This window comes from Salarias fasciatus, chromosome 20, assembly GCF_902148845.1.
Source record: "Salarias fasciatus chromosome 20, fSalaFa1.1, whole genome shotgun sequence".
NCBI lineage: Eukaryota > Metazoa > Chordata > Actinopteri > Blenniiformes > Blenniidae > Salarias > Salarias fasciatus.
The window spans coordinates 13,468,751-13,495,461 of NC_043764.1; the positions used below are offsets into that span (position 1 = coordinate 13,468,751).

At 42.8% G+C, this 26,711-nt stretch overlaps 1 protein-coding gene across 17 annotated transcripts in view; it reads left to right on the forward strand.

The window, feature by feature from the left end:
* The window catches only part of kif1b (kinesin family member 1B), a 55,891-nt gene that overhangs the window by 12,328 nt on the left and 16,852 nt on the right, over window positions 1-26,711 (forward strand). For 4 of the 17 annotated variants that reach the window (XM_030118407.1, XM_030118393.1, XM_030118397.1 and 1 more), the window contains exons 3-23: window positions 5,824-5,900; window positions 6,019-6,198; window positions 6,918-6,986; window positions 7,326-7,504; window positions 8,010-8,121; window positions 9,191-9,268; window positions 9,383-9,448; window positions 9,611-9,628; window positions 9,992-10,067; window positions 10,611-10,689; window positions 10,892-11,034; window positions 11,619-11,660; window positions 13,644-13,855; window positions 14,855-14,934; window positions 15,909-15,984; window positions 17,593-17,672; window positions 18,037-18,143; window positions 18,468-18,551; window positions 18,668-18,848; window positions 18,960-19,032; window positions 26,165-26,270. In XM_030118407.1, the coding sequence (XP_029974267.1) occupies window positions 5,824-5,900; window positions 6,019-6,198; window positions 6,918-6,986; window positions 7,326-7,504; window positions 8,010-8,121; window positions 9,191-9,268; window positions 9,383-9,448; window positions 9,611-9,628; window positions 9,992-10,067; window positions 10,611-10,689; window positions 10,892-11,034; window positions 11,619-11,660; window positions 13,644-13,855; window positions 14,855-14,934; window positions 15,909-15,984; window positions 17,593-17,672; window positions 18,037-18,143; window positions 18,468-18,551; window positions 18,668-18,848; window positions 18,960-19,032; window positions 26,165-26,270 (2,118 nt within the window). Of the gene's footprint in view, window positions 1-5,823; window positions 5,901-6,018; window positions 6,199-6,917; window positions 6,987-7,325; window positions 7,505-8,009; window positions 8,122-9,190; window positions 9,269-9,382; window positions 9,449-9,610; window positions 9,629-9,991; window positions 10,068-10,610; window positions 10,690-10,891; window positions 11,035-11,618; window positions 11,661-12,166; window positions 12,242-13,643; window positions 13,856-14,854; window positions 14,935-15,908; window positions 15,985-17,592; window positions 17,673-18,036; window positions 18,144-18,467; window positions 18,552-18,667; window positions 18,849-18,959; window positions 19,033-21,042; window positions 24,938-26,164; window positions 26,271-26,378; window positions 26,397-26,711 lie in introns of those variants that run through there. The other 13 variants (XM_030118391.1, XM_030118395.1, XM_030118402.1 and 10 more) reach the window with 10 other exon arrangements.

The window sequence follows — 26,711 nt, forward strand, 5'->3', positions numbered from 1 at the left end:
GTATTTATGTTCAATGTGAACAATGTAAGGAGTTGGGAAAAGTTGTCAGAAAAATAAATGTTCGGGTACAAATACCTGAGAAATCCACCACAGCATTGAAGTATAAATACTTCACTTGAATCTAGCTTTTTATGAGCTTCTGTGATCAGTATGTAAAATCTGTGAGGGATTATTTTTTTACTTTATTGATTGTAAGCTGATATCATTTATCATTTTTCCATTTACGCACCATGTTGATGGAGGGATGAATTATTCACTGACAGCTCTTCTTTTTTTCCTCCACCCTCTGCTGCTGTGAGGAAAAGACAAACTGGGCTACGTGCACCTTCAAACATTAAGATGCACTGCAGGACCAAACCGTCCTGTCGTTAAGAACAATTACAGATCGTCCATGAGATAAATCTGTGCAAAGCAGCTGTGTTCGTGGAATAAACAGCAGCAGCCACGCTGTTTCACAGCTTCATTCGCTTCTCTTCTGCTTGTTCAACAGGTGTTTTTGAGAGGGGGTGAAATCGAGAATTATATGATTTCCTGGTAGATTTTCTTGGTTTACAAGAATAACAACCAATGCACTTGTCTCGTCATGTAAATGTTTCTTGGACGCTGTGCGTGAGTAGCCCCACCCCTCATTTAAAGAGAGGGGGAAACAAAGCAAGAGGCCTCAGGGGCTTTTGTTGTCTGCTTCACGTTACCTCATTATGTCACTGGCTTAAATTCCATTATTGTGGAAATAATGGCAAAATCAATTATCTTGTGTCTATCCAGAATTGGGTTTTTTTACTAAGAAGAAAAGAAAATTGTTCTGAGCTTGAACACGAAACTCATCATAAAATAATTGATTTCATGGGTTTATGATAGATTTCAGTATGTCATGCATGTTAACATTGCACTAAGCATTTTTTTATACTTCTCCCGACAGTCCCTTCAGACAATCAAGATTGCATGTAGTGTAAATTCAGTAACCTGCAGGATTATTGTTCAGATATTGCTGCTGTTGTACATATGTGTTATCCTAATTTTTGCACAATAAGCTTAATTTTGACTGATTGGAAGTCCACTGAGAGAAATGTGCATAAACATAAAAAACATTATGAAGATCATTCAGGGCGAAGGGGGAAAAAAATTCAATACTTATCATGTTGGGATGCCAAAATATATATTTCTGTTTTTCTTGACATGCTTGAACTGATAAAGTCACTTGACTAAAGATTAAAATGTTTTCCAATTCATATGACCAAGTCCAGGTGGTCTGATTCGGTTTGCTTTGACATGCCTCCTCCATGGATGAATGAGAAGATGTGTAGACAACATATTTTCACAAACAGGAGAATTTACATTTAATTTCTGTTAAATATGCAGTGATGGCTGTGGGTCTTTCGGTGTTTACGACATTTTGAGTTTTGGAGAACTTGCGGTCTGCACTCTTGTCAGTTTCTTATTGCCAATAAAATCATTAAAACCATCTTACTCATGAGAAAGCCGTTACATCACAGTGTTGCTCATATGCACACAGACCCCGGGGATCCTTTCGAATCTCTGTCTCGCTGAGAGAGCTAATTATAATTCAGTGCAGATTTTGTTTCTGTGAAAGTCTGGCTTCCTTCAGCGCTCCGTCCATTTGTTTTTCTTTTCCAGTCTACGTGTGCCTTTATTAAAGCCGTTACCCCCTTCCTGTGATCCCAGACAGTCATCGATCCGCTTGAAGTAACCGCCGGCGTGTCCTCGGAGGCTTGCTGGAAGAGAGAGGCAGATCTGTTCAGCCATTTTAGACTCTTTCTTGTCTGCGCCTCTCAGGTGAAAGGGGCCAGCTTTTAGTCCCCATCTGGTGCTGGGAGACCTCCTAACAACCTAATTACTGAAGGGGTGCCTCTGCTTTCCTGGCTGGGTTATCGGCCCCATGTTGAACGGAGTAGCACAAAATGTCTGCCAGCGTACAACCAGCTGAGTGATGTTCTTTAGATGGCAGGATGTGGTTAGTTAACTGCGATCCACCCTGCATCCAAATGGAGAGCTCCCGCCGAGCGCGAGCTTTCCCTCGGCCTCGTGTGTTTTGAGAAGAGGAACTGAAAATGCCGAGCTGAAGCATTTTGGACGAGCGAGCGAGCATTTGATTTGTCCTCAGATAGCACCCGGTACCTTGTGCTCACAGAACGAGGAGGCCTTGCTAAATGTGACAGTCTTGAGAGAATCAAGTGTCCTCTTTGTCCTACACTCAGGGCTGCATATCATGTGTTTATGTTTATATAATGCCTGTTTGATGATGTTTGAGCCCTCGGCAATGACACGGTATGTTGTTCTTCTCGTGATTATGTAAAATTTCTCACCTCGCTCCAGCTGACTTCATTGTTTCCTGGTACGCAGCCAATCAACGCATACCTTCACTGTCAGCTTATCGTTTCGATGCACTCCTCCCGTTGTGTTTCGGTTTATCATTACCATTTACAGAAGCATAAAAGAATTTGTGCTGCAGAAGCTCTTTCTAACATTGCTGATGGACTGTCTCATGATAAGTAGCTTAATGTCTCACTGCAGCGACTGACTGCTTCTGCACATTTTAAGATACTTAAAGCAGTATAGTCTGTGTTCAATTAAGGCCTGCAATTGTCAGTAAAGCTGCTTTCAGAGTGTTTTTTTTAAATGCGATTCTACAGAGAAGTGACATGAAATGTTTGAAATGAGAGAAAAAGGAGAACGCGATGTGCCGCATCCTTTCCTTCTCTGCCAAGTTGAAGTTGTTATGGCAACGAGAGTCTGCTCCTGTACCTGTTGCCATGGTTGGGAAAGACGGAGTGATGACGTTGTTTATGAGGCAGCAGGATGTGTCTGCCATTTCAAGTCCAAGATAGGACTGAGTGCAATATTTACCAATTATGGACAGCATCCTAATTGACTGTCAGTTTAAAGGAGCTGCTGTGAATTTTTTTCCGTGTGATGCATCGATGTCAGAGCAGGAAGTGAACTGAGGGATCTGTGTTCAGCTGAGAGAAAGTACAGAAGCAGTGTGATTTTGTTAATATCCTGATGAAGGGATAAACATTGTCCTCGTTCAGCCTCTTCGCCGAAATTAAATCTGTCCTTGTACATGTTAGATGCTACTTTGGTCCATATAATTTGCTGAGTATTTCATCTCATTCGTTTTTTATTTGCTAATAGTTATCGCAACTGGTGGGTCAGTGGTTTCTGCCTTTGTCCCTGATTGTGGGGAACCTGTGTTTGAGTCCTGGGTGCAACAGTGAGTGAATCTGGTTAAAACGAGTCCAGCCAATGGTGGATATTAAAGGGAGATCCTGAAAGGTCACTTCCTGTATTCATCTTGGGGTCACTGCTCTTGTACAATGTCGATTGGTGTTACTTGAATATGTGTGTATTATTTTGTGTATGATGATTGGTCGTATGTTATACATGAGGTTGTATATATAGGTCTATGTTGCTTTATTTTTTTCATCATATGTGTCTTTATTTCTGTCTTGAGCCGATTTCTAAAAATCGCAGTAGTTGTCTATAACTTGAGAAACACCAGTTGAAGATAATACTAAACATTCTGCTCGTATACGTCATCAGCGACATTTCTGCTCTTCGCGAGGCGCACAGCTAACAGTAGATCCAGGCTCTATTTGCGTACTGTGCACGTCTTTGCCCTCGGTGCACTTTTATAGGCTCTTACATGAGGGACACGCTCCCATGGCGCACTGACACACACCAATCGAGTGAAGCAGCGATCTGCTCTGAGTGGGCAGCTGAATGAGGAGAATTATGCCACATGAGCACAGAGCGTGATTCACCTTCAGGAGCTGCTGCCATCTCGCACGACTGTGATCAGAAGCCTTTTTTTATTTATTTTTTTTTTTTACATCACCAAATCCATCCATGTCTCTGATGGGAATCCAAAAATGAAGGTGTGGGAGACGTTGATAGATGCTGAGATTAGAAAGCTCCCGTCACGTCCCTGTCAGTCAGGATTTCACCACCAGTCTGCTCGCTGTCCAAATGCCCCACATGTGGCTCGAGGCTCATCACCTTGCTGTTTTTGCAGCTAAGTTCAGAGCTTAGACGGCTTCCTCGTTAGTAGTCCTTCTAGATTGTTCCAGGAAAGGGGAACAGGGGCATTGGTAACCACAATCCCCCCTCATTTCTTCACGTCCATGTCTCCAGTTTCCACATGGAGGCAGGTCAGAGGTGAAATTGGGCTTTATTTAGCCACCTGTCTCACTGTATCCTCTTCCAGTGCCCAATATGGTAGTTGCGGCTCTGTCTGGGCACCTTGACCTGCTGGAAAGTAGACGCTACAAACAGATGCTTCATTTCTTCCCCCCCCCTTTTTTTTCGCTTTTGCAAAATTGTAGCTACCTGATTTTCATTGCAGGCAAAGTAACTGTATTCATCACATATTTAGCACGCAGCAGTCGGTGCTCCGGTTCCTGAGGACATGCCGTGCTTTTCAGTCAGCATGTGACCCATGGAGGGCGATATGCAATCCCTGTCTCTCCACATCTCCTGCATTATTGATAAGCCCGCTGAATCCTCTGAGCACACAAGGCACTCTGCTGGTGACATCTTGATGCAAAAACCTCTCAAGCACCCTCACGTCGAGGAGAATCATGGCTCTAATTTGCCCATTAACGAAGCGCCGAATTTGCATGGAACAAAGCTAATTGCTTCTTTGTGGCTGATGCTGCAGATCCAAGAGGTAGAAATGCTCCGAATACCCACATACTGAGACAGATTTGTCGTTTTTTCCTTTCGTCTCATGTTTGGTTTCTGTTGTTGTTGTGTTTATTCCGTTGCTAGGCCCCTTGAGCACACACATGTTACTTTAGGTCTATCAAACCCTTGTTTCGCCGGCCTCTTTCTCTCCCTTTTGTCCCCTTTCTGCTCGTACAATGGAATTATGCATTTGTGAGGCGAGCCTCAGTCTACTCTTTTTTTTTTGGCGCAACACAATGAAACTTTATCAAATGAAAATGCAGCGTGTCTCAGAGGAAGCCCTGATGAACAACTGCGGCACAGTCATCTCCAAATATCTTACAGTAAAGTAGCTGTCACATATCCAGCATGCAGTGTGAAAGCTGGTACACTTGTCCCCAGAGTACCAAACCAACATGGTTGAAAGGGATGACATACCAGGCATGGCTGCAGATTCCTCTTCATTAAGAAATGTGAGTGTGTGGCCACAAGGAATTGTCTAGTGGAGTTAAAAACACTGCACCATTGTGTTTTTTTGCACATATATCAAGTGATGTGCTGCAGTGAAAATAGGCTGTTATTTAAACAACACGACCTATATTTGCAGTTTTGATTTACAGTTTTCCATGTTGCCCATGTATGCCATAAATTACATCCCCGATTTAACTGCTTGCGCAGTTCCTAAAAGTCAAAGCAACAGTTGTTCTCATAAAACCGGTGATGTGTCATAATTTGTCAGTGATTCATGTGACTTTTTGCTGTTAAAATTATATTCCTGTTAGAGCTCTGATGGAGTAGTAACATCTTCATCAGGACAGTCAAGATACATATGTGGTCTTATAAACTGGGTCTAAGTAACTCAGATTTGTTTTTGTAAAACTAACATAACGGTATTGCCTAATTTTTTAAATAAATAAATGCAACATACATGCAAATGTTGTTTGCTGCCTCTGAAGTGACAAAATAATTTAAATGCTGATATTAAATGGTAAGCAACGTGATAAAAAAAAAAACCCAAAATGTTTCATTAGGTGTATTATAAATAATCTCAATACTGATTCATTTGCTACTGTTTTTTTTTTTTTTGTTAGCATATGTTTTAAAATTGTGTAAATTGTATTTTATTTTGTTCCTTCTCAGCTATCCTCAACCCCAAAGCCCCCAAGGAACCAGCAAAGACCTTCAGCTTCGATTACTCTTACTGGTCACACACCACGGTGAGCCTCAGCGATCACTACAAATAAAGGAAAAATTTCATGCGCCCTGTCATGTTGAAAGAGCGTGTGTGTGTGTGTGTGTTTGTGTTTTGACTGAATTCCTGTTTTTTCCCCACAGCCTGAAGACCCCTGCTTTGCAGCACAGAATCAAGTCTACAATGACATTGGGAAGGAGATGCTGCAGCACGCTTTCGAGGGCTACAATGTCTGCATCTTTGCTTACGGCCAGACAGGAGCTGGCAAATCCTACACCATGATGGGCAAGCAGGAAGAGGGGCAGGAAGGAATCATCCCCATGGTTTGTTTCCACGGCTCATATTTCAGTCTTTAATGGACTGCAATCATTGAAACAGACTGCCGCCTAATGCAGCCTCTCAAAGATGCATTGTTATTTATAGTGGTCATCAGAAACGTGTAACGTTTCACATTTTAATACACAGGCAGAATCAACCAGTCATTCAGTTCCTTTTATAAAGCCCTGATCCACCTCTCCCAAAACCCATCAGACATGAGACCATCTCTACACCGATATTAATTTCTTGCTACTATATGCACATATCTCTGTGAGATGTTTCTTTGCTTCCACCAGCTTATGTTTAGATATTGTGTATAGTTAAAAATTCATGAATCAGAATTTTTCCTCTTTCACCGCCGCCTCTCAGACAAATCAGCACATTTTTAAAATAGAGGAATACACACATGCCCTTCCTTCAATATGAGGATTAAATCATTGACCTGCTTTTTGTGGCTTCCTCCATTAAAGCTATAACGAATGAAAGCTAATCCAACCCAATCTCAAAATTGTAGCCCAGTTTTGTTGTTGTGTTGTATCAAACATTGACATTTGCAGCCTAAAATGGATTGAGGACTCAATTAAACTGCATTTTACAGTCTAATGCATTATTGCTCTGTATAAAAACGGACATGTTTTGATTGATGAACTCTCCCACTTTATCTGTTCTCCCTCCCCTCATGCATTCGATTTGCACTAAAATGTTTTCTTTTGCTGCCTTTTAGCTATGTGAAGATCTATTTGAGAAAATCAATGAAGACAGCAACAAAGAGGAGCTCTCTTACTCAGTGGAGGTGAGTCTGGAACTGCCTCACAACCTGTAATCACCTTTGTTAACCCCTGTCTGAGACTTCTGAGCTCTGTGGGCTGAAATGAATCTTCCCTTCCCCTGACAGAGTATCTGGTAATCATCAAGTCATCCATCTCATATTTCCTTGGGCATCCAAGAACATGATTTTTTTTTTTTGTTGAGCTATTCTAAAAATGTTATCTGAGATATGTAAAAGAATGAAAATATCAGAAAAGAGTGTCCTTCTCTCAAGGACTTAGTGCACGAAGATACTGTGTCAGAAAACTGTATGCGATGTATCCCCGAGAGCAACTGAAGGTCACACCTCTCATATCGTTTGAAGGTGAGTTACATGGAGATCTACTGTGAGCGGGTGCGAGATTTGTTGAATCCCAAGAACAAAGGGAACCTGCGAGTCCGAGAACACCCGCTGCTGGGCCCCTACGTGGAGGACCTGTCCAAGCTGGCTGTCACCTCCTACACAGACATCGCTGACCTGATGGACGCAGGCAACAAGGCCAGGTGAGCGGGCAGCGGTGGAGATGGCAGCTTGGTGTCAAACGATAACAAGGGACTGATCAAAAGAAGTAGTATTTAAGAGAAACAAGTTTTTGATTTACAGGTAATAATTTTCTCTGTCGTTTGCGTGCAGTGCATGTATGTGTAACTGTGTGGGGAGGAGCGAACTCTGCCTTAATCTTACTGTGCTGATTCAGAAGGCTTATTTCTAGAACATGCAGCGTAAAGCCTGTATCTCCCCTGTGACAATCCCTCCGAGTCTGCCTCGTGCGTTTATGTTTGGTGTCCTCGCAGTATTATCCACCTCCGCCGCACAAAGTAATCCCCTCCACTCAATTCACTCTAATGGGTGTAAAACCCAGGATTGATAGCTCCGCTAATAGACCGTGAATTCACAATCACACAGAATAATTTAAGAGGGGGGGGAAAAAAATAAGTAGGGGCTCAGAGAAATAGTTTACATTTGTAGCATTTTGTGCTAACCATGCCGACATGTGGTCTTCTACAGAACTGTGGCGGCCACCAACATGAATGAGACCAGCAGCAGGTCGCATGCTGTTTTCACCATCGTCTTCACGCAGAAGAAACACGACAGCGAGACGGACCTCTCCACTGAAAAGGTCAGAATGTAGAACTATCGTGAAACTTTCGCACTCAAGGGACGCTTGAAGGTTTCTTGGCATGTCATCAGAAATTATTTGAATTGTCGCCATTTTATGAATTAATGTTCTTCAATTCTTGTGAAGTCTTGTGGTTTCATAGATCAGAGGAAAGAAAGCCATTTTCCATCTGACTTACAGCATTTCCTCTTAGTCTGGGAGCACAAAGACCATTGTGTTACCGTGATCACAATGCCTATTGTGTTTAGCCTCTCCATCATTTTGGGACTTTGCTGCATCTCTCTTCAATATATATATTGTTTATATTAGACCCACAACATTCTCCTCTTACTTCAGTTTAGTACATAACATAATATCTTCACAATGTCTCTTGGGAGTGAAATCTCATCATATTCGGTTGAATATGACTGAATGCAGTCGTGCTTGTCGATGTGACAGTCTGATTAAAAATAGGATTTTCAAACCATCGTTTCTTCTGTGCAGAAATGTAGGAGTTCTCTCTTTAAGGAGAGACTGAGCTCTGTACCAGATCAGAGTCCTGTCCTCTGTTACCAAAAAGAAGCTGACAATTTCCATTATTTTCAAACTTCATAAACAAAGTTCTTTTCTAAATACATTTGCATGAGTTGGGATAAGCTCGCTCTCCTCACCGTGCTGGATAAACAATAAGAAACCGAAGTGCGTGTTGTTTGTGTAATAGTTGAGCACTGACCATAAAGCCTCATAACAAACTATGAGCACGAATCAAGTTATTTTCTTTACCCCTCTGGAGCTGCACTTGAAGATTTTCCTGTGATAACATCATAGAATAGCTACAAAATGTGTTGTGCACAGCTCCTCATTAAATCCAAAGTCTCCCTGAACGCTCGCCCTTTTCTCATGATCAACCACAAGATATCGTTAGAAAGTGCAACAGCCAGGTGCTGCTATTCCCACGTTTATCGTTTTGTTTTTTTATGTCTTCAACGTATTAACTTATTAGAAATGTATAGCAATTTACATTATAAAAAGTTACTGCCAAATCTAATGGTGGTATTTATAAACTTGTATGTGTCCTCCTTCCCCTCAGGTCAGTAAAATTAGTCTGGTCGACTTGGCAGGCAGCGAACGGGCAGATTCCACTGGAGCTAAAGGTACCAGGCTAAAGGTGAGACTCCCGCCTTCGCAGAATCCCCTGGCAGCTGCATTAACCCCTAATTGGCTAATATTACCTCCATGACTCCTTAATAATCCTTTTTTTTTTCTTCTTTCGTGCTTGCAGGAGGGAGCAAACATCAACAAGTCTCTCACCACGTTAGGAAAGGTCATCTCTGCCCTGGCTGAAGTGGTGAGTGTTTTACGTTGGATCGTCCATCTGCCGTTCCTCTCCCCCTCTCCTTACCTCCTTGACCCTGCCTTCTCAAGGACTTGATGATCTGAGCCTAGCATGCTGTAATGTCTGCCCTTCTGTTTTTCTCTTCTCTTGTCCTTGTAATGCTTGCTTACACAGGATAACTGTACCAGCAAGGTAAAACTCTTTTGACAGCACAACCACTAACCTCTGAATCATACCACGAGACAGTTTGGACAGCCCTTCTGCCTGTGCATTGTTAAAAGCTGCAGAATCTTCAGGAGTAACTAAGTTGTCACACAAGCGTCATGCTTTTAAGCACTAGTTAAACGCTGCTCAGGAGCAAAAGTGCATTGAACCAGGCTGCTCGTCATTTTACCTGACCACTCGTCTGTCCCATCTGAGCTTCCCGTCGTGTTGCGTCATGAGACTTAATACTTCTTCTCAGACTTCGCTCCCATCCGTGGTGCTACATGTTAAAGCTTTGCATCAGAACGTGCTTTTCCTTGTTTGATGTTTGGTTTTTATTGTTTACCGCAGAGCAAAAAGAAGAAGAAGACGGATTTCATCCCATACAGAGACTCCGTCCTAACGTGGCTGCTCAGGGAGAATCTCGGTACGAACCTTTATTTGATTGAACATGCATTACCGCTTAAACACTGTGGGTGTTATGTCTTTAAGCATTCTTGTGAAATGGTAATTTCTCAACAGAGCCATGTGGATCATGGAATTCGAAGCATTGATTTTTTTAAAAAAAAAAAAGTAAAAATAATGGGAGCGAGTTCACATTACTCTCCGTCAGTTTAAGAAGAACTCTGTCAGCAGGCTGTATTTCAGCCTAACCAGACAGGCACAGCCGACTTGTGGGTTCAGGCATGTGTGCAGAGTTGTGTTGTGTTGTGCATTGTCAGTCTTGGCTTGCATACGTCGCACATACTCACTCAGTGTAATGAAACTCCAATGTTGCATTAGTGGAATTAGTTTTCAGCACGTGCCTGGGCCCATTTTAGTTTTCTGTTCTGCTGTTTTCACTGTATCATAGCTGAAATATGATTTGCGTTGAATAAATTTAATATTAATCTTGTTCAGGTCGACAGAGTGTTTAATAATGACCCTCGGCTTGACGTTGTCACATATTTGAATGCTGTTCTGTTCCCAGGTGGAAACTCCAGGACAGCTATGGTAGCTGCGCTAAGTCCCGCAGACATCAACTATGATGAAACCCTCAGCACGCTCCGGTAAGGCTCTCATCTCAGGTCTTCTTTCTTATTGGTTAATTCTCAACTTTTTAGATCCAATTTGATTAACAGGGTTAATGTGTGTTAATCTGTGCTAGTGGGGCTTCTTTGAGCATGTTGGAGGTTTAGATCAAGCTCACTGTTTGCATCTGTGAATGTCCCTACTAACTAAACACTATTGTTTTCCTTTATTTCTTTGTAGTTATGCTGACCGGGCTAAGAACATCAAGTGCAATGCTGTCATCAATGAAGATCCCAACAATAAGTTGGTGCGCGATCTGAAGGACGAAGTGGCTCGGCTGAAGGAGCTGCTGCGTGCCCAGGGCCTGGGAGACATCCTGGACAGTGAGTCTGGTGTGGCTGCAGTCGGCTGCACAGCCCTCCTTCTCTGTCAAGGCCCGCCACCAGCAACAGCCTCTGTGTTTGTTATGGTCACTGTGTTTCCAGTTGTCTTAACGCTGTTCTCATTGCACTGTTTGTACTGGTGCCCACATCTTTCTGTCACTTGTATAACGTATATCCAGATTTCTATAGAGAAATTGAATTTTGAGAATTTTGCCAGCCTGCATACTCTAAACAAGTTGATTAAATGATATTGAGATTATATACACCTTTTTAAAGTCAAATGTAACTGAGAACACAAATGGCTGTTCCATTAAAATGGACTGTGCACAGAAATAATGGCCGATTGCCTTGCTAGTTACTCTTAACAGACCCATTATTAACTAAGTTATAATCACTGAAGTGATTAATAACCTGCCTAGATTAGACCAAGCTGAATGTAAAGGCATGTAACAAGTCATTCCATAACATCTCTCGACATCCTTGTCGTCGTCCAGCTCTCTAAAACGCAGTTCTGTAACCTTTTCCTCCCATTTCTACCGGTTGCTGACCTCTGACCCTTCTCATCTTTTCCTGCTTCCCCTCAGTTGACCCTATGGGGGATGATTGCCCTGGAAGTGGAATCAAATGTGTGTATATGTGTGGCAGTTCGACATTGTATATCACTAATTGCCCTGATTTTGAGAGATAACATTGCTTATGGCCCCCACCAGCCTGCGTAGTTAATCTGCTGCCAGCTTTGCATGGAACTGCTAAAAGAAATGAGCAAAAGCTTGATAGGAGACTCCAAATGCTGCTGTAGCTCTGCTGGTCTGGCAAGATTTAGCATGCCATTAGATAAGCATGCTTGGCGCTTGTCTTTTTTTCTTTCTTTTCCCTCTTTTGTTATTTTCAGAACGATCGGAGTGAGGCAGCATCTGTAAATACAGATCCTGCTGCATTGGTTACTTAAAGAATTGGAGCCTCCCTTTGAAGCACCTAGTATTTAGAGTAGCACCTCAGTCTCCCGCACCCCTAATGGAAGTGCATCATTTTATAGCGATGACTCACCTTTCTTAAGCTTTTTTTTTTTTTTTTCCTCGCCAGTGGTGCTTTCTGCTCTTTCATTTTGTTTTCTTTCACTAATCATCTGCAGCGAGTGACAGTGCTCAAAGCTTTAAAATGCCACTTATGAGCTCTCAAACTGAGCCTCAGATCTACAGACGCAAAGGTGCATTTTTCTTTCCTTTTATTAAATTCCCCCAATAGTCACCCCAGAAGTGTGTATATATATCAAGTTGACTAATGCCGTGTTTTAATAGTTTGAGATGAATAGCTAGTTTCCTAGTTTTCCCTCTCCTTGGATTTATCCTCTAGCATCCCTAGCACATCTTTCCTTTCACTTGTTTGGCTTGATTAAAGTAAACGTGATTGTAACTAACTCAGCTCCTCTATCTAAGGCAAACATCGAATTCGCTTTTTTTTTTTTCTCAAGTGAAGCTGAAGCTTCCACTACTTCTGGTGCTACAGGAATGGTTAGCGTCTGCAATCACTTCATCATAAGCCAGTATTTAGTTTCTGAATATTATACTCATCCAAACTAATTTTTATGCCAAAATTATGTTTTCTTTAAGCCACTTGAAATATTAAATATGTTTTATTTACTGATACATTTTATTTATTGTATAACGTTGGCAGTCTTGGCTTAATTTGACCTCTGCCGAGCTTATGCCTTCTTGATTTATGACGAACATGAAAAGTTTTTCTCTCAATTTTATCTCCAGAATATTGAAAGTTTTAAAGATTGAATTAGAAGTATGATCTGTTGGCATCTCCTTATTTGTGCCACTCTAACTTTACAAACTGAACAAATCATTTGACCTCTTCTTTAGTTATGACTTGGTTTCAGTTCGATTCTTCTTGATCAGTCTGCTATGTTGACATGACAAACTTGACCTTTTGAGTGAGACTGCACCAGCTCTGTTATGACAAATGTGTGAGTGCATGTCGGTTGTGTGTGTGTGTGTGTGTGTGTGTGTGTGTGTGCGTGCAGCGAGCCAGTACCTTGAACTGCGGGCTGAACTTTTGCAGCACGTGTCCATGACTCTCACCTCGCCACAGTCTCCATCTCCATCCCATCCTACAGTTGAAACACTGGCAGCAGTTTCCACACAGCAAGTTCACATTGCAATTCGAAACCTAAAACTTTTTCACTTGTCTTCAGTTTGAACACACTAGAAATTAAGAGTTCAGAGTTAATTGTTCTGCACTGTAATTTTCACCCACATTAAAACAGCCCTCTGGTAATTGTTTTCATAGTGCACACAGGCTTTTCCCAGAAACTTATGGAGGCAAAGTTACAGGATTGTTGAAACTACCTGTGTGCAAACTGCTGACCATCATGCTGGGTGTGTGTCTTAACCCTTTGATGTACAATGTGTGTCTTACATTGGTCTCTCCCCCTTTGTCCTTTCTCTTCCCCATCTTCTTCTTCCTTTATTCTCTCTCTGTTTGGTTTTTGGTTTCTCCATTTTATGTGGTTTCCTCCCTTATCCCCTGTCCGATCCCGGGCCTTTCCCGACTCTCTTCCGTGTTTCCTTTCTTTCTCTCTCTCTGTCTTGCTGTTGGCTCAGACCTCAAAGACATTCAGAACAATAAGAATAGATACTTGATAGCCTCAGAGAACCAACGCCCTGGCCATTTCTCCACAGCCCCTATTGGTTCCCTGACAGCATCTCCGTCCTCTGGCTCACTGTGCAGCCAGGGGGGCCTGCAGTCAGTCACCAGCATCCAGGAGCGCATCATGTCCACCCCTGGAGGGGAGGAGGCCATCGAAAGACTCAAGGTAACGGAGAGAGCGGAGGACACATTTCTGTCTAATCAAACCTGGGCCCCAATGCAGGATCTATTTAAGATCCGATTTGTTTTAAATGTGCTCCATTCAAAAATAATTAATTGAAAATAAATGAAATATTTTGTCCTGGGACTATGAAAGCCCATAGCTGTCTTCTCAGTGTGTAAAGCAAAAATAAATCCCCATTAAAAAGAAAAAGGAGGAAAGGACAAGCAGATAAACGGGTAATGAAGTCATTTAGTCCGCCTCGATTTTCAAATCGTTTGATAGAAATTATGCTTGAATAGTACAATTATTAGTCATGTTTTAAATGACAAACATGCACATTTAGGGATTCGCAGCATCTTGATTATGAAAGCTATATTGGAGATGCAGTCTAAACCTTTTTTACGATAAATATCAGCTTTATTGTTGTGATGGTCGCAGTGAGATTTTTACCCACACACAGTTTCATTAATGAAAGGCTGCGTGACGTGTCAGTCCTCATGTGGCCTCCGAGCTCTCTGCTGCCCCCCCCCTTCACTCGCAGCAGCCTCGCTCACTCTGTAGATAAGGTGGCACACAGCTTTGAAACAACCAGCCGTGAGGAGCTGCAGTTTCCATGGCGACCGTGCTGCCCAGTCTCGTCTGTCATCCGGTGACGTCAAGCGCCGACGCAAACACGGAGGTTATCGGACCAAAATAGACTCCGTTTTATTGACTTTTAGCTCACGTAGTCAGGAGCTTCAATTTCTACTCTAAAGATGTTTCTCCTGTTTTTGGTGAAGATAAGCAGCCATATGACAAATCAGTTACCACACAAAGTTTAACATTAAACTGAAATAAACTATATTCTGCTTTTAATCATTTAAACTTAAACTTGCTCCCGAATGTATCAATATTCAACAGTTTGGAAAACCCTGCTGAATCCACACTGGAAGCCCCTGTTGAGGTGTTTTGACCTGAAGTGTTCTTTTCCCCTCCTCACACTTTGCCTTCTGTTTTTTTCAGGAATCAGAGAAGATTATCGCTGAACTCAATGAAACCTGGGAAGAAAAACTCCGGAAGACTGAAGCCATCCGCATGGAGAGGTCGGTGTCTGTTCATTCCCATTCACATCTGGCCAGAGGGGAGACGTGCGCATCCACCCCGTCCTCATTACGTCCTGCCAGACTTAATCGGGATTTATGTTCCATGTGAAGTGCACGTCAGACAGTCTGATAGCGGCGTAAAACTCTCCCGGCACCTTTCTGACGTCTGCGCTCTGCATTATCAGTAACTTTCCAGAGCCAACAGGCTGACATTCACGCCCACTTCAAGCTGCGACTGTCCAGCTGTGCGGACGTGTCCGACAAAGGACTTGTTATCTCGGCTTTTATTTCTTACCCAATCGTTTGGGGGCGCTTTTCATGCGTACACTTAAATGCCACACTGTCAAAATTTCAAGAGAGAGATTGTGAGAAAACATATGTGGTAGTCCTTGTTTTTCTGTTTTTTTTCCTGCCTTTGCCCTCTTTTCGACATGTTTTCCCACTCAAGTGTGGCAGTTCAAAACAACCATTAGCACTTAATTTCCACCACAACACATCTTAAGAGTCTGTCATTACTACACCTCGACCATCAGAAAGCGTCTCGCCGCTCCATCTCTCTTTTCACCCCTTTTTCCTGTCCGTCTCACTTTCTTCACCTATCTGTCTCATTTCTTCTGCACCAATTCCATCCTTTTCACTTCCCTTCTTTGTCGTCGCACTCTGCTGCACAATCACGCCCTTCCTCCCCTCTCTGCCCACTCATCTGTGACAACAGACATCAGCCATGTTACTGTCTGTCCACTGAGCCTCTCTGGTGCCGATCTCCGCCTGTTGTCACTTCACAAATCAGTGGTTCCTGCTGTTGCACACCATCAACTCTCATCCTGCTCCACTTACCTGCGAATAGATCTGTGATTTAAATAAAGAAATTGAGTTAGTTGGCAGTGAACTCCATCCGCGGCATGTGAAAGGTTTGTTTTGAGTGCATTTGATATAAATTGCTTTTCCTGACGCCATGTTTCACCTTCTCTCAGGGAGGCGCTGCTCGCTGAGATGGGCGTGGCAATCCGTGAAGACGGAGGCACTCTGGGTGTATTCTCTCCTAAAAAGGTAAGTCAGACTTGAAGGGAGTGCCGCCAGTCTTTGTTGCAGGTTGTATCTCATCGTAACCGTCCAGTGGGACTGTTGTCTTTATCCTAATAAACATCCATCAAACTGTAATTGACGTTACTGTTGATATCATGGCGCCTCCACTCTGATAGGTGATGACATGCACCCTTTCAGCTTCATGATGTTTACAGCCATAACATCCTCACCTTCTTACACGCCGTTTAACTTAAGGGCTCAGATTGTTCATGGGGCTCTACGTCCCATCGGCTTTTCAGTGCATCGACTTTCAATCACATCATTCGAGTGTGTTCGTCTCACTTTTAAAACTCTAATTTCAGTCGAATGAACTCGTTTTCTTTTACAGTCTAGTTTCATTCAGACCGTCACAATCATGTGATTTCTTTTAGGAGTCATGTGAATGTTACTCAAAGAGACACAAGAATAGATAACGATAGCAAAGCACTGTGTCAGATTTCCTTTTGGTGATGGCGCTGCACACCCGTCCTTTGTCACGTCCGCGCTTCAGTTTTCCGTGTAATCTTTTTTTTTTTCCATGGGGAGCCTCCCTGTTCTCACACTGCTTTGTCTTTGTTCATGCCATCGTTCTTGTTTGTGTTTCCACTCTTTTGTCATTTGCTTCAATCACACGTTCAGCTAAGCCACGATCGGCCGTTTGAAGAGCACTTTGATTCTTTTTCTGCCAGCAAGGTTTGTTTTTAGTTGAATTAGCAGACGAGGCCCCTCTCCTGTAGCAGTCGAGTCCCTCAAACTGAGGGTTTCATCAAGTTTGGTAGTGATTTAAAATCAACAGTGTTTTTTTTTCTGTTCCAGAGATTCACAGTTTATTTCCTTTTTGTCTGTTTACTGCTTTTTATTACTAGTTGTTTTTTGCCATCTGTGTTTGACTGATCTGCCTTGTTATGCTGGAGTCGTGTTAAATCTGCACAGCTGGCCTTGTATTGAGATTTTTAAGAAGTACATCATTCAAACCTTTCCATTAGCTGCTTTAGACGTCTTTTGTGCTCCCCCCCCCCGCACTCTCATAACCTCTGCAGCAATTAGAAGCAGCAACATGAGCACATAGCCGCATGTCTGTTGGTTTTTGTCAGCAAAGTCACGACTGAGACAGAAAGAGGTTTGTTAACTTTTAATCACCGACAGAGCTGCTGTTCAGTGCCAGCTGTCTCCACATTAGTGTTTGGTTTCAGAAAATCCCGCTCGCTGAAACTGATCCTCTTTGAAGCACGTTTTAACCCCCTCACCTTGTCTTTTCTTCTCCTTTTGTTCACATCTATTTGTCTTTCATTTGAATTTTTCTTTTCTTTCTTTCTCCCTTTCGCTGGGCAACTCTCCACGGTTTAGCATTTCGTTGAGAAGCCTTGTGATCTCTATGCAGACTTTAATGGGGTGTTTTCCCCGAAAAAGGTTGGTTGTTTTGGAGGCATAGTTGCTAGGTTGGTTTTGTCGTAGCTCTGTGACGTGTCAGACTCAGTAGAGGGCTGTGTGAGCGTGGTTTAGGAATCGTGTGTCAGATATTTACAGGCAAACATCAATATGAAAAAGTGAAGCTGTTGTCGTAAACGGTCATTATCCTCTGTTCCTGTGCAGACCCCACACTTGGTCAACCTGAACGAGGACCCTCTCATGTCAGAGTGTCTGCTCTACTACATCAAAGATGGGATTACAAGGTAACTACCACCTGAATGATGAGTCACTGAAATGCTGCAGAGGAGGAGCTGCAAAAAAGAAGGGATACTGCATTTCATCCACATGTGAAGCAAGAGAAACCTCCAGAGTCAGGGGTGTAAATACTCTTAACCGTTCACGTTTTTAGCATCTAAAGTTACCATCCTGCCCTCTTTGCCCTTCGAGGCTGTCTTTACTTCTCCTGTTGAGTATTATGTTACGTTTTCTCCAAAAGAGGGGACGGGGTCGACCTTTTCAAAAAATGTGAACCTCACTTGACTTCTGTCAACTTTTTTATGAAATGGCTGACTATACGTTGAAGGAGCGGCGCGCACGCTCTCAAAATGGCCTCTGTGATTGTTTCAGGGTGGGTCAGGCGGACGCCGAGAGAAGACAGGACATTGTCTTGAGCGGCGCTCACATCAGGGAAGAGCACTGCATCTTCCGCAGTGAAAGGAATGCCAACGGAGACGGTGAGACTAAACATCACCGGCTTCCTGGCTCGTGTTCACTTCACTGTGCCGTGCACCTGCACTGTGACGAATGTGTGGATAAATTTGAATAGAGAGATGCACATTTTAATCATATTCACCCATGAATAAGAGCATATTTAATGGATGAAAATTGATGCATAAATGCAAACTCTCATCCACTTTTGGTTCAGATGGAAACATTAAGCCTTGAAAGTCCAGGAGAGCAACAAACAAACACTGGAGTAGAGTGTTTTTCAAGTGGGAATTATTTGAATTTGCATAACGACTGACTGCTGGCTGTTTGATTTTTTTTTTTGTATGAAGTTATCGTGATGCTGGTGCCCTGTGAGGGATCAGAAACATACGTCAATGGCAAGCGTGTCGAGGATTCCATCCAACTTCGTTCAGGTACATCACTATATTGTTGTGCAAACTTGTCAAAAAAAAAAAAAATTTCTGCTTAATTTAACATGATATTTTTTTTTAATCTGTTCTTTGCGTACCTACACACTCCTTTCTGTCAGGCAACCGCATCATCATGGGAAAGAACCACGTGTTCCGGTTTAACCACCCGGAGCAGGCCAGAGCCGAGAGGGAGAAGACGCCGTCCGCCGAGACGCCGGTGGAGCCGGTGGACTGGACCTTTGCTCAGAGAGAGCTCCTGGAGAAACAGGGTATCGACATGAAGCAGGAAATGGAGAAGAGGTGACGCAGCACGTCCCGTTTCATTGAATTTTTTTAATTTCCACCGGTTTGTGTTGGTTTGAGGTGTGGGTCGTTTGTTGTGTTTACAATGTGTCGTACTCGCTTGCGCAGGCTCACTGAGATGGAAATTTTGTACAAGAAGGAGAAGGAGGAGGCGGATCAGCTCCTGGAGCAGCAGCGACTGGTGAGTTGAAATCAGCTGGAATTTCACTGAGCTCTTTTTGTCAGTTTCAAGCTGTCAGACTGTTTTTGAGAAGTTTTGTTTTAGAAGTTTATGTTTTGTAAGTGCAGCTTCTTGAGTGATCCAGTTAGGTTTTGTGTGATTTTGAGTGAAATATAAGTTTAATTCAAAGCTAAAGCATGGTTTTAAATGGCCAGTTCCAATTGGAAAGCTTGTGTTTTGGATGCTAGTTGCAGTTTAAATCTGACTCGTACTAATTCTCACTCAGAGCTTTTAAGAGTTGTGTGTTTGTGTGTGTGAGACTTTTTCTCTTAGCGCATGTCTATTCTTTTTGCATGGTTGTTTTTTCCTGGTTTGAGACGGATCAGCTTTTAATTGCCTCTTTTCTGAGTTTCACCGACTTTTCCTGTGGCCATTTGATCGAGCCAGATTTAGAACATAAAGCTTTTCCCCTTTCCAGTTTTTTCCCCTTTTCCTCGTGTCTTCTATAGTCAATCTGAATCTTGCAAAACAGCAACTCACAGCTAAACTGGATTGGACCTAAAGCAGAAAATAGTTTTTAAAAACTGAATTGAGTCGTTTTAAAAAGTATATCTTCGCTCTTTGAAAGTGATGCTGCGTTTGCATGGTTCATGTTAATAGCATGTTTTCTTTACTCATTCAGTACGGGTTCTGGACTAAGTTGCCGCGTTTGCCGTTGAGCTAGTCGACTCTGAAGTGGCTCTTGATTTGCTTGGATTAGATTTCTTCTCTAGTTTCTCGCTCTGTTTTGTCTTGAGTTTCATCTCTTCAATGCAGTTGCTGACTTGTACAATGCATTGTGATAACAAAAAAAAAAAAAAAAAATCCTGCTGTAGTTTTTGACAGATAGTGACAATGTGGTTTCTCATTGACTTCTTTGGCTACTCCTCCTTGTGAGCATTACCTGGCAATCTGTGCAGCACACTGAGGGCACAACAGTTATCTCTGCTCACAGCTCAATCAGTGAATATCACAGACCTCGCTCATATTCTGGTGGTTTCATGTGCAGAACGACCGGCACAGGGCTCAGACTCCCAGAAACATCTTCAATTCCAGACTCGATACAGACTCACACAACACCCGAATTATCCATAACTTTCCTGGTTGTGATCTGTAATGTACGTTGTCTACGAAAAATGAGAAACTGCATTTATTTTTTTTAATTTTTTTTTTTTTTTTTCTTGACTAACAACTTTCTTGTATTGGATTAACACCGACCCTCACTTCTGCCTCCTCTCTCTACTGGCTTTCAACTGCAAGATCACTCTGTCCTCTAACTCACCGCTTAATACTAAAGCCACTCAAACCTTCTGGAGTAAAGGGGGGAAAGCGCCAAATCTCACCGACGTGCATGCCATCGCAGCATGTTTGGGATCCAATGCTCAAATCACCAAATTTTTCAATGCAGAAGAGGAAAAACAAAATCCTAGAACAAAGCAAAAGGGCTCCAATCAGCGACTATCATCGATTTGATATTTCTTTTCTAATCATGATAGACATGCTTTATCTTTACTTTTAATCATAATAATATGCAACATTGGGAACAGTATTGTTGTTAGTTCTTTCTCAAATATTTTCAATATATAAAAACTGTAGGTTTATATTTGTTGAACCATTACACACAAAAAAAGTCAATGAAAGCCACTCTTTCTTGATTTATTTGATCCTCTATCTTGATTTTTTTAGTATTTGTGCAAATAAAACTGCATGTTGCCATACATCAATATAATAATGATGTATGCTAACTATGTGGATATTTTTACAGTGCGGTTGTTATCTTTTATTAAAAGGCGTAAACCTAGATATTCTGATTTTCATTTAACTGTACCTGCGGATGAAGTTCCCATGTTGCATATTTACATCTTTTATTCATTCCTTTGTTTAATTTTTTTAAGCCATTCTTATCTTTTTATCATCTTTTTCCTGTTTTCCCATTGTAATTTCTCCTTTTTTGGGAACCGTTTGGTTTGTGTCCTGTGTTGTTTTCTCAAGGACGGAGACTCTGATAGTGGAGATGACTCAGATAAGAGGTCTTGTGAAGAGAGCTGGAGACTGATCACTTCCCTGAGGGAAAAGCTACCTCCCAGCAAGCTGCAAACCATAGTGAAAAAGTGCGGATTACCCAGCAGCGGGAAGAGACGAGAGCCGGTCAAAATGTACCAGATCCCCCAGCGCCGCCGCATCACCAAGGACTCCAAGTGGGTGACCATCTCCGACCTGAAGATCCAGGCGGTGAAAGAGATCTGCTACGAAGTGGCGCTCAACGACTTCCGCCACACGCGGCAGGAGATCGAGGCGTTGGCCATCGTGAAGATGAAGGAGCTCTGCGCGAGCTACGGCAAGAAGGACCCCAACGAGCGGGACTCGTGGAGGGCGGTGGCCCGCGACGTCTGGGACACCGTGGGGGTCGGCGACGAGCGCATCGAAGACGTCATCACCAACGTGACCCGGCCGGGAGGCGTGGTCATGGACGAGCTGAAGGTGCACATCGACAAGCTGGAGGACATCCTCCAGGAGGTGAAGAAGCAGAACAACATGAAGGACGAGGAGATCCGTGCTCTCAGGAACAAGATGGTCAAAATGGAGAAGGTTCTCCCGCTCATCACCCCGGAGGGTCAAGAGAAGCCCCCCAGCGACGGTGCCTCAACTGGCGAAGCCAGAACGCCGAGCTCTCAGGAAGGAAAGCCCGCCGTACCGGAGAGGCCCGACGCAGAGGATGTGGAGTCACAAATGGGCCAGAGCGCAGGAGACGACTCCACCTTAAAGCGAGCTCAGATGCGCTGGATGCGCCAAGAGCAGCTCCGCCTCAAGAGCCTCCAGCAGCAGGAGATCTCCAAGCAGCTGCGCAGACATACCGGGCCGCACCGCTTCATCCCCCCGGAGGACCGCAAGCTGCGCTTCCCCTTCAAGAGTAACCCCAAGCACCGCAACTCGTGGAGCCCCGGCACGCACATCATCATCACAGACGAGCAGGTCATAGAGCTCAAAGTGCCCAAAGAAGCCGTGGAGGAAGAGGAGGGCGAGAGCCAGGCCGCAGAGGAGCTCCAGGCCGCAGACAAGATGGCCGCCTCGGTTATCCAAATCACCCCGCCGCTCCCCAGTCCTGCGGTTCAGCGTAGAAGCAAAGACTTCGAGCAAGGCGTGAGCCAGGGTCACAGGCACAACTACAGGAACGGCCAGCATCAGCCGCCCCACGAGCGCGGCCGCAGCAACTCTTTCAACCACCGCCAGCGGCCGTCGGGCTCCATGGAGTCACTGCAGCAGTCTGAGAACAACAGGAGGCACTCGCAGGCCTTCTACCAGCCGCGCCACTCCCAGAACCAGCCAGCGCACCCCCAGTCCCACCACCACTACCATCACCAGCAGCAGCAGCAGCCGCAGCAGCCGCCCTGCCACTATAACGGCATGATGTATGCAGACGGCGGCTTCGCCGGCTACCAGCAGTACCATCACTCTGACCTTCCTCATCATCAAATGAACTTTCAGGCGCCCCCACGGATGCGCAGGCAGTTGTCTGCCCCCAATCTAAAAGCCAGCAGAGAGACGACGGTCTAACCCCAGGAGCGAGGAATTAGTTTCATACTCTTTTACTAACTAGGCAAAATGCATTACAGATCACAACAATTCTGAAAAAAAAAAAAAAAACTCAGACTTTGCACTTGAGCATTGTGTTACTGGTTGATCCAAGTATTGTATGTATCATATATATATATATATATAAAAAAAAGACATTTGATCATCATCATCATCATCATGCTACATGCTATTTTTATGAGTTTTTGCTGCGTTGTGTGTTGCCATCGTGAGCACTGGGAGAACTCTCTTCAGGATTTGAAGCCAACAGATGATGAAAGGAGTTTTTTTTTTTTTTTTGAATACTCCCCTCTCCCGCTCTGTTCATTTTTCCATGTGTGACAATTCATGAATCATGCTTTGATTTGCCAAAATCATTTGAAGTTCTGAATTTCTTCTTTTTTTTTTTTTTGCCCTTTTAGTATTGACGACCGATTGCTGTAATCTTTTCTAGCCACTCCTGTATGATCATTTTAAAGAGTGTTATTTTCATCAAGACTGGTATTACAGTGCAGATTAGCAATAGAACACTGTATTTATTTATCTGTATCCTCAGTCTGCGCGATTATATTGAGAGAATTGAATTAATACGTTGTAACCTCACAAAAGTGTTTGTAATGATCATGGCTGCCCCGAGTCTGTGCTCAAAACTGCCACATTGAAATGAGATTTACTTGATGCTCTCATCAGATCAGTGTCTTCTCACAAGCTAATAGTTTAAATGCCTTTTCGTGCTCTAACCATGTCTAACCCACTATGCAATTATAATTCCCCATTTTCTTCTCCCTTCTTTTAATTCAGTGCTTAGGCACAGGTTTTTCAACAGAATTCAGCTTCTTCATTCACAACTAACAACAACTAATATTTTTAATAAGATGTATGAAATTACTTAGTTTAATTTTGAGTTGCTTCATCCTGAACTAATTTCAATAAATGTTTGAATTTTAACATCCGGTATATAGCAGCCAATTTGCACTTTCTAAATTCAGCGATCAACTGTATAATCACTTAGTAAAAATACTAATTATCATGTTAACCAAGTAACTTCAATCATATGCATTGTAGAACCCCCCCCCCCCCCCCCACACACACACACACACACACACACACACACACACACACACACACACACACACACACACACACACACACACACACACACACACACACACACACACACACACAATGTTTTCAGTGAAATCTTTGAAATACTGAAGATGAAGCTCGCTGGTAAGAACACTTCATAAATATCAGTTTTGCACTCGTTTGGTAAGTCCTGAACGTTTACCTCTTTTACTTCTGTTTAATCTCAGCATCATGTTTCATTCGGCCTTTGAAGAAAACAAAAAAAAAAAAAAAACACTTTTAAGGTTCGAGGTTCACTGAATAAGCACAGAGTTGACTGTGTCTCCGGTGGGTGTCCCACATTGTGTTGCCATGGTTCCCAAAGACTCACCCTGAAACATGTTGGGAGAAGCACAAAGACTTGAAATGTTTGCATAATGTTATTCAGGAGAAATGTCCATATCAAATGAGATTTTGAGGACTGCCTTGTTGTTCGCTGCCTCGGTATCCATGCAATCAGAGTAGATATATCAGTGTTGGTCGGTGAAATCGGTGTTGGTGCCTCTGCTTCAGCTGGTTCTCCGCTGGGCCAGCAGCAAGTCTGCCTATCTTTCACCTTGCTGCATATGTAGCTTTAGAAGAACACATTAAATAATATAATTTCACATCATATAGCCTTGAAATTAGTTTTTTCAAATGTTGACACTCAGCAACATCATGGGAAAAGACTATCGTGTTAAACCCGGGCTTTGAATGATCAAACTGTTGTCTGTTTTATACTATGAAGTTTTGATGACATGTTTTGCCTTACGATGCTGTAACAAAAACCAAATGATCCAACACATGCAGCCACCCCTTGCCTCTTTTCTGTGACCGTCTCTGCATGCAGTAGCTTCCGTGTCTTCAGCTCTAATAAACGCCACATTTGAAGAATGTTTTCTTAACGTGTGCGCTGGTGCTCGTGCGTCTAGGAAAGCTGGAAAGTATTTCCACATCCCATTACCTGTACTGAGTACTGTTTTAAAAAGCACATATATCCTCATACGAGTGCTCGGTTCAGAGCGTCTGACTGTCGTACATCTGCTTTTTGACGATAAAGTGCCTGGATGTGGCTGTTGTACCGAGTCGTGTTGCTCCTCAGTGGAACAGTGTTCACAAGTTTCAGAACAAAAAGGATATACTGCATCTATCTGTTGCTGGAGGTTTATTTTTAATTATGAATGGAATAAAATGATGTGCTCCAAATGCAGCTATTTGTTATATATCTGTTTGTGTTTTGTTTTACCAATATGATTAGAAGTAGATATATACATTTAAACATCACACAGCAGGAGTTCATATCTGGACTAGTCGTAGTTATTTTTACCGTTTTTTTCTTTTTACTATTGTTTAAGAAACCAGTTTTAAATTGAATACAAAGGAAACTGTACTTTCTTAAGCACGATTCTATTATTGAGAAACTATTTGGTTTTTTTACTCAAAATTGCTTTTTTTACTTGACAACTATTCAGAGCTGTAGTTGTTTTGCTGACTGCAGTCATGATCCATATTTTTACCAAAGCCTTTTCTTTTTTCTCTGTGTCTGTATATCTGTTTCCACTTGAAAGAATGTAGGAACTTTGGCCCACACTGCATGAATTAGCGTGTCGTGCAGATAGGTTAACATTCTCCAACTATTAATCTGATTTTAGGCTTTTATCTAAACCCCTGATTGTGTTTGAACCACATTATTGTAAAAAACATTTTGAAATAATGGATCCACACACAGTTTACAGAAACTCCACATCTTTAGAGACATGCACGGTTGCAGAAGTTGAGTGTGGGATTTGGTTTATTGTGGCCTTTGAGTCGACACAGTTCATCCTTATCTGGCGAGTTGAACTCGAGCAGGGGGGAGGTCGATGTCAAATAAAAAGGCTGAATTGTTTTCCCAGAAGACTGTGAACAAAGAGGATGAGGTCATCTGGACCACAGCCTGTCCTGCTCTGATGGCCAGGAGGAGAGGAGGAGGAGGAGGAGGAGGATGATGGCGCCCCTTATTGGATTACAGTTGACTCAGCACCGCTCCTCCTCCACTCCAGCAGTTTCTGAAAAAGACGTTTCGTCGTCTCGCAAACATTTCTAGAACAAACTGGCTTTGCAACAAGTAGAAACTACCAAAAAGGGACAACTTTTGAATAAACTTCTATCTGCTTTTTTAGATTTGGATTCATTCAGTCATCCCCAGCTTGCACTCTTTTATCCAATACACACACAACATAACAAACACCACAATGTATGTTGATGCATGTTGAAGATGTACTTTGTGTGTGCAAGTCAGTGACTCTTAATAAAAGTCTTAAGCCCTGGATTTCCCAGGAATAACAGGGTTAAATGCCACAGTAAGTATCTGGGGCTGCTTGCTGAGCCCACCTGTCGTTGCAGCTGATGGACGGGTCTCCGTGTCCCTCTCCCTCTTCTTTGTGTGGGCGTTCAGGTTTACGAAAGTAAGCTGCAAGAACTTCAGAAACAGGTGGAGACGCGCTCTCTGGTAGCCGAGACGCCCGACGAGGAAGAGCTGGAGGAGGAGGAAGAAGAGGAAGGTGTGTAGTGTGTCTCTATTCAACTCTGGAGACATTCCATGAATACATATATTGTATAAATACGTCTATATTTATCAATGTGTATTTTCTTCTACATTTTGTATCCAGAGCCTAAACTGCTTGGATGTGCGTATTGTATATTTTTATACACGTTATGTCACCATCATTCAGACTAAAATGGAAAAATAATCCCTTACTAATTAAAACTAGTCCATAATTACGTCCACTAATTCCTTTATATACAGCATTTACTAATGTGATATGAATCATTTTCCCTAAAATGTCTTCATGTCGTTGCCCATTATCTACAAATTGTCTCTACATAACTGGTAAACACATTAATGAAAGCACTTCATGTGCCACAGAACACACCTACAGCTCCGCACAGAGCAAATAAAACATGCGTCATCAGCCGCTGTGGAACAATATTAAGGATTAATA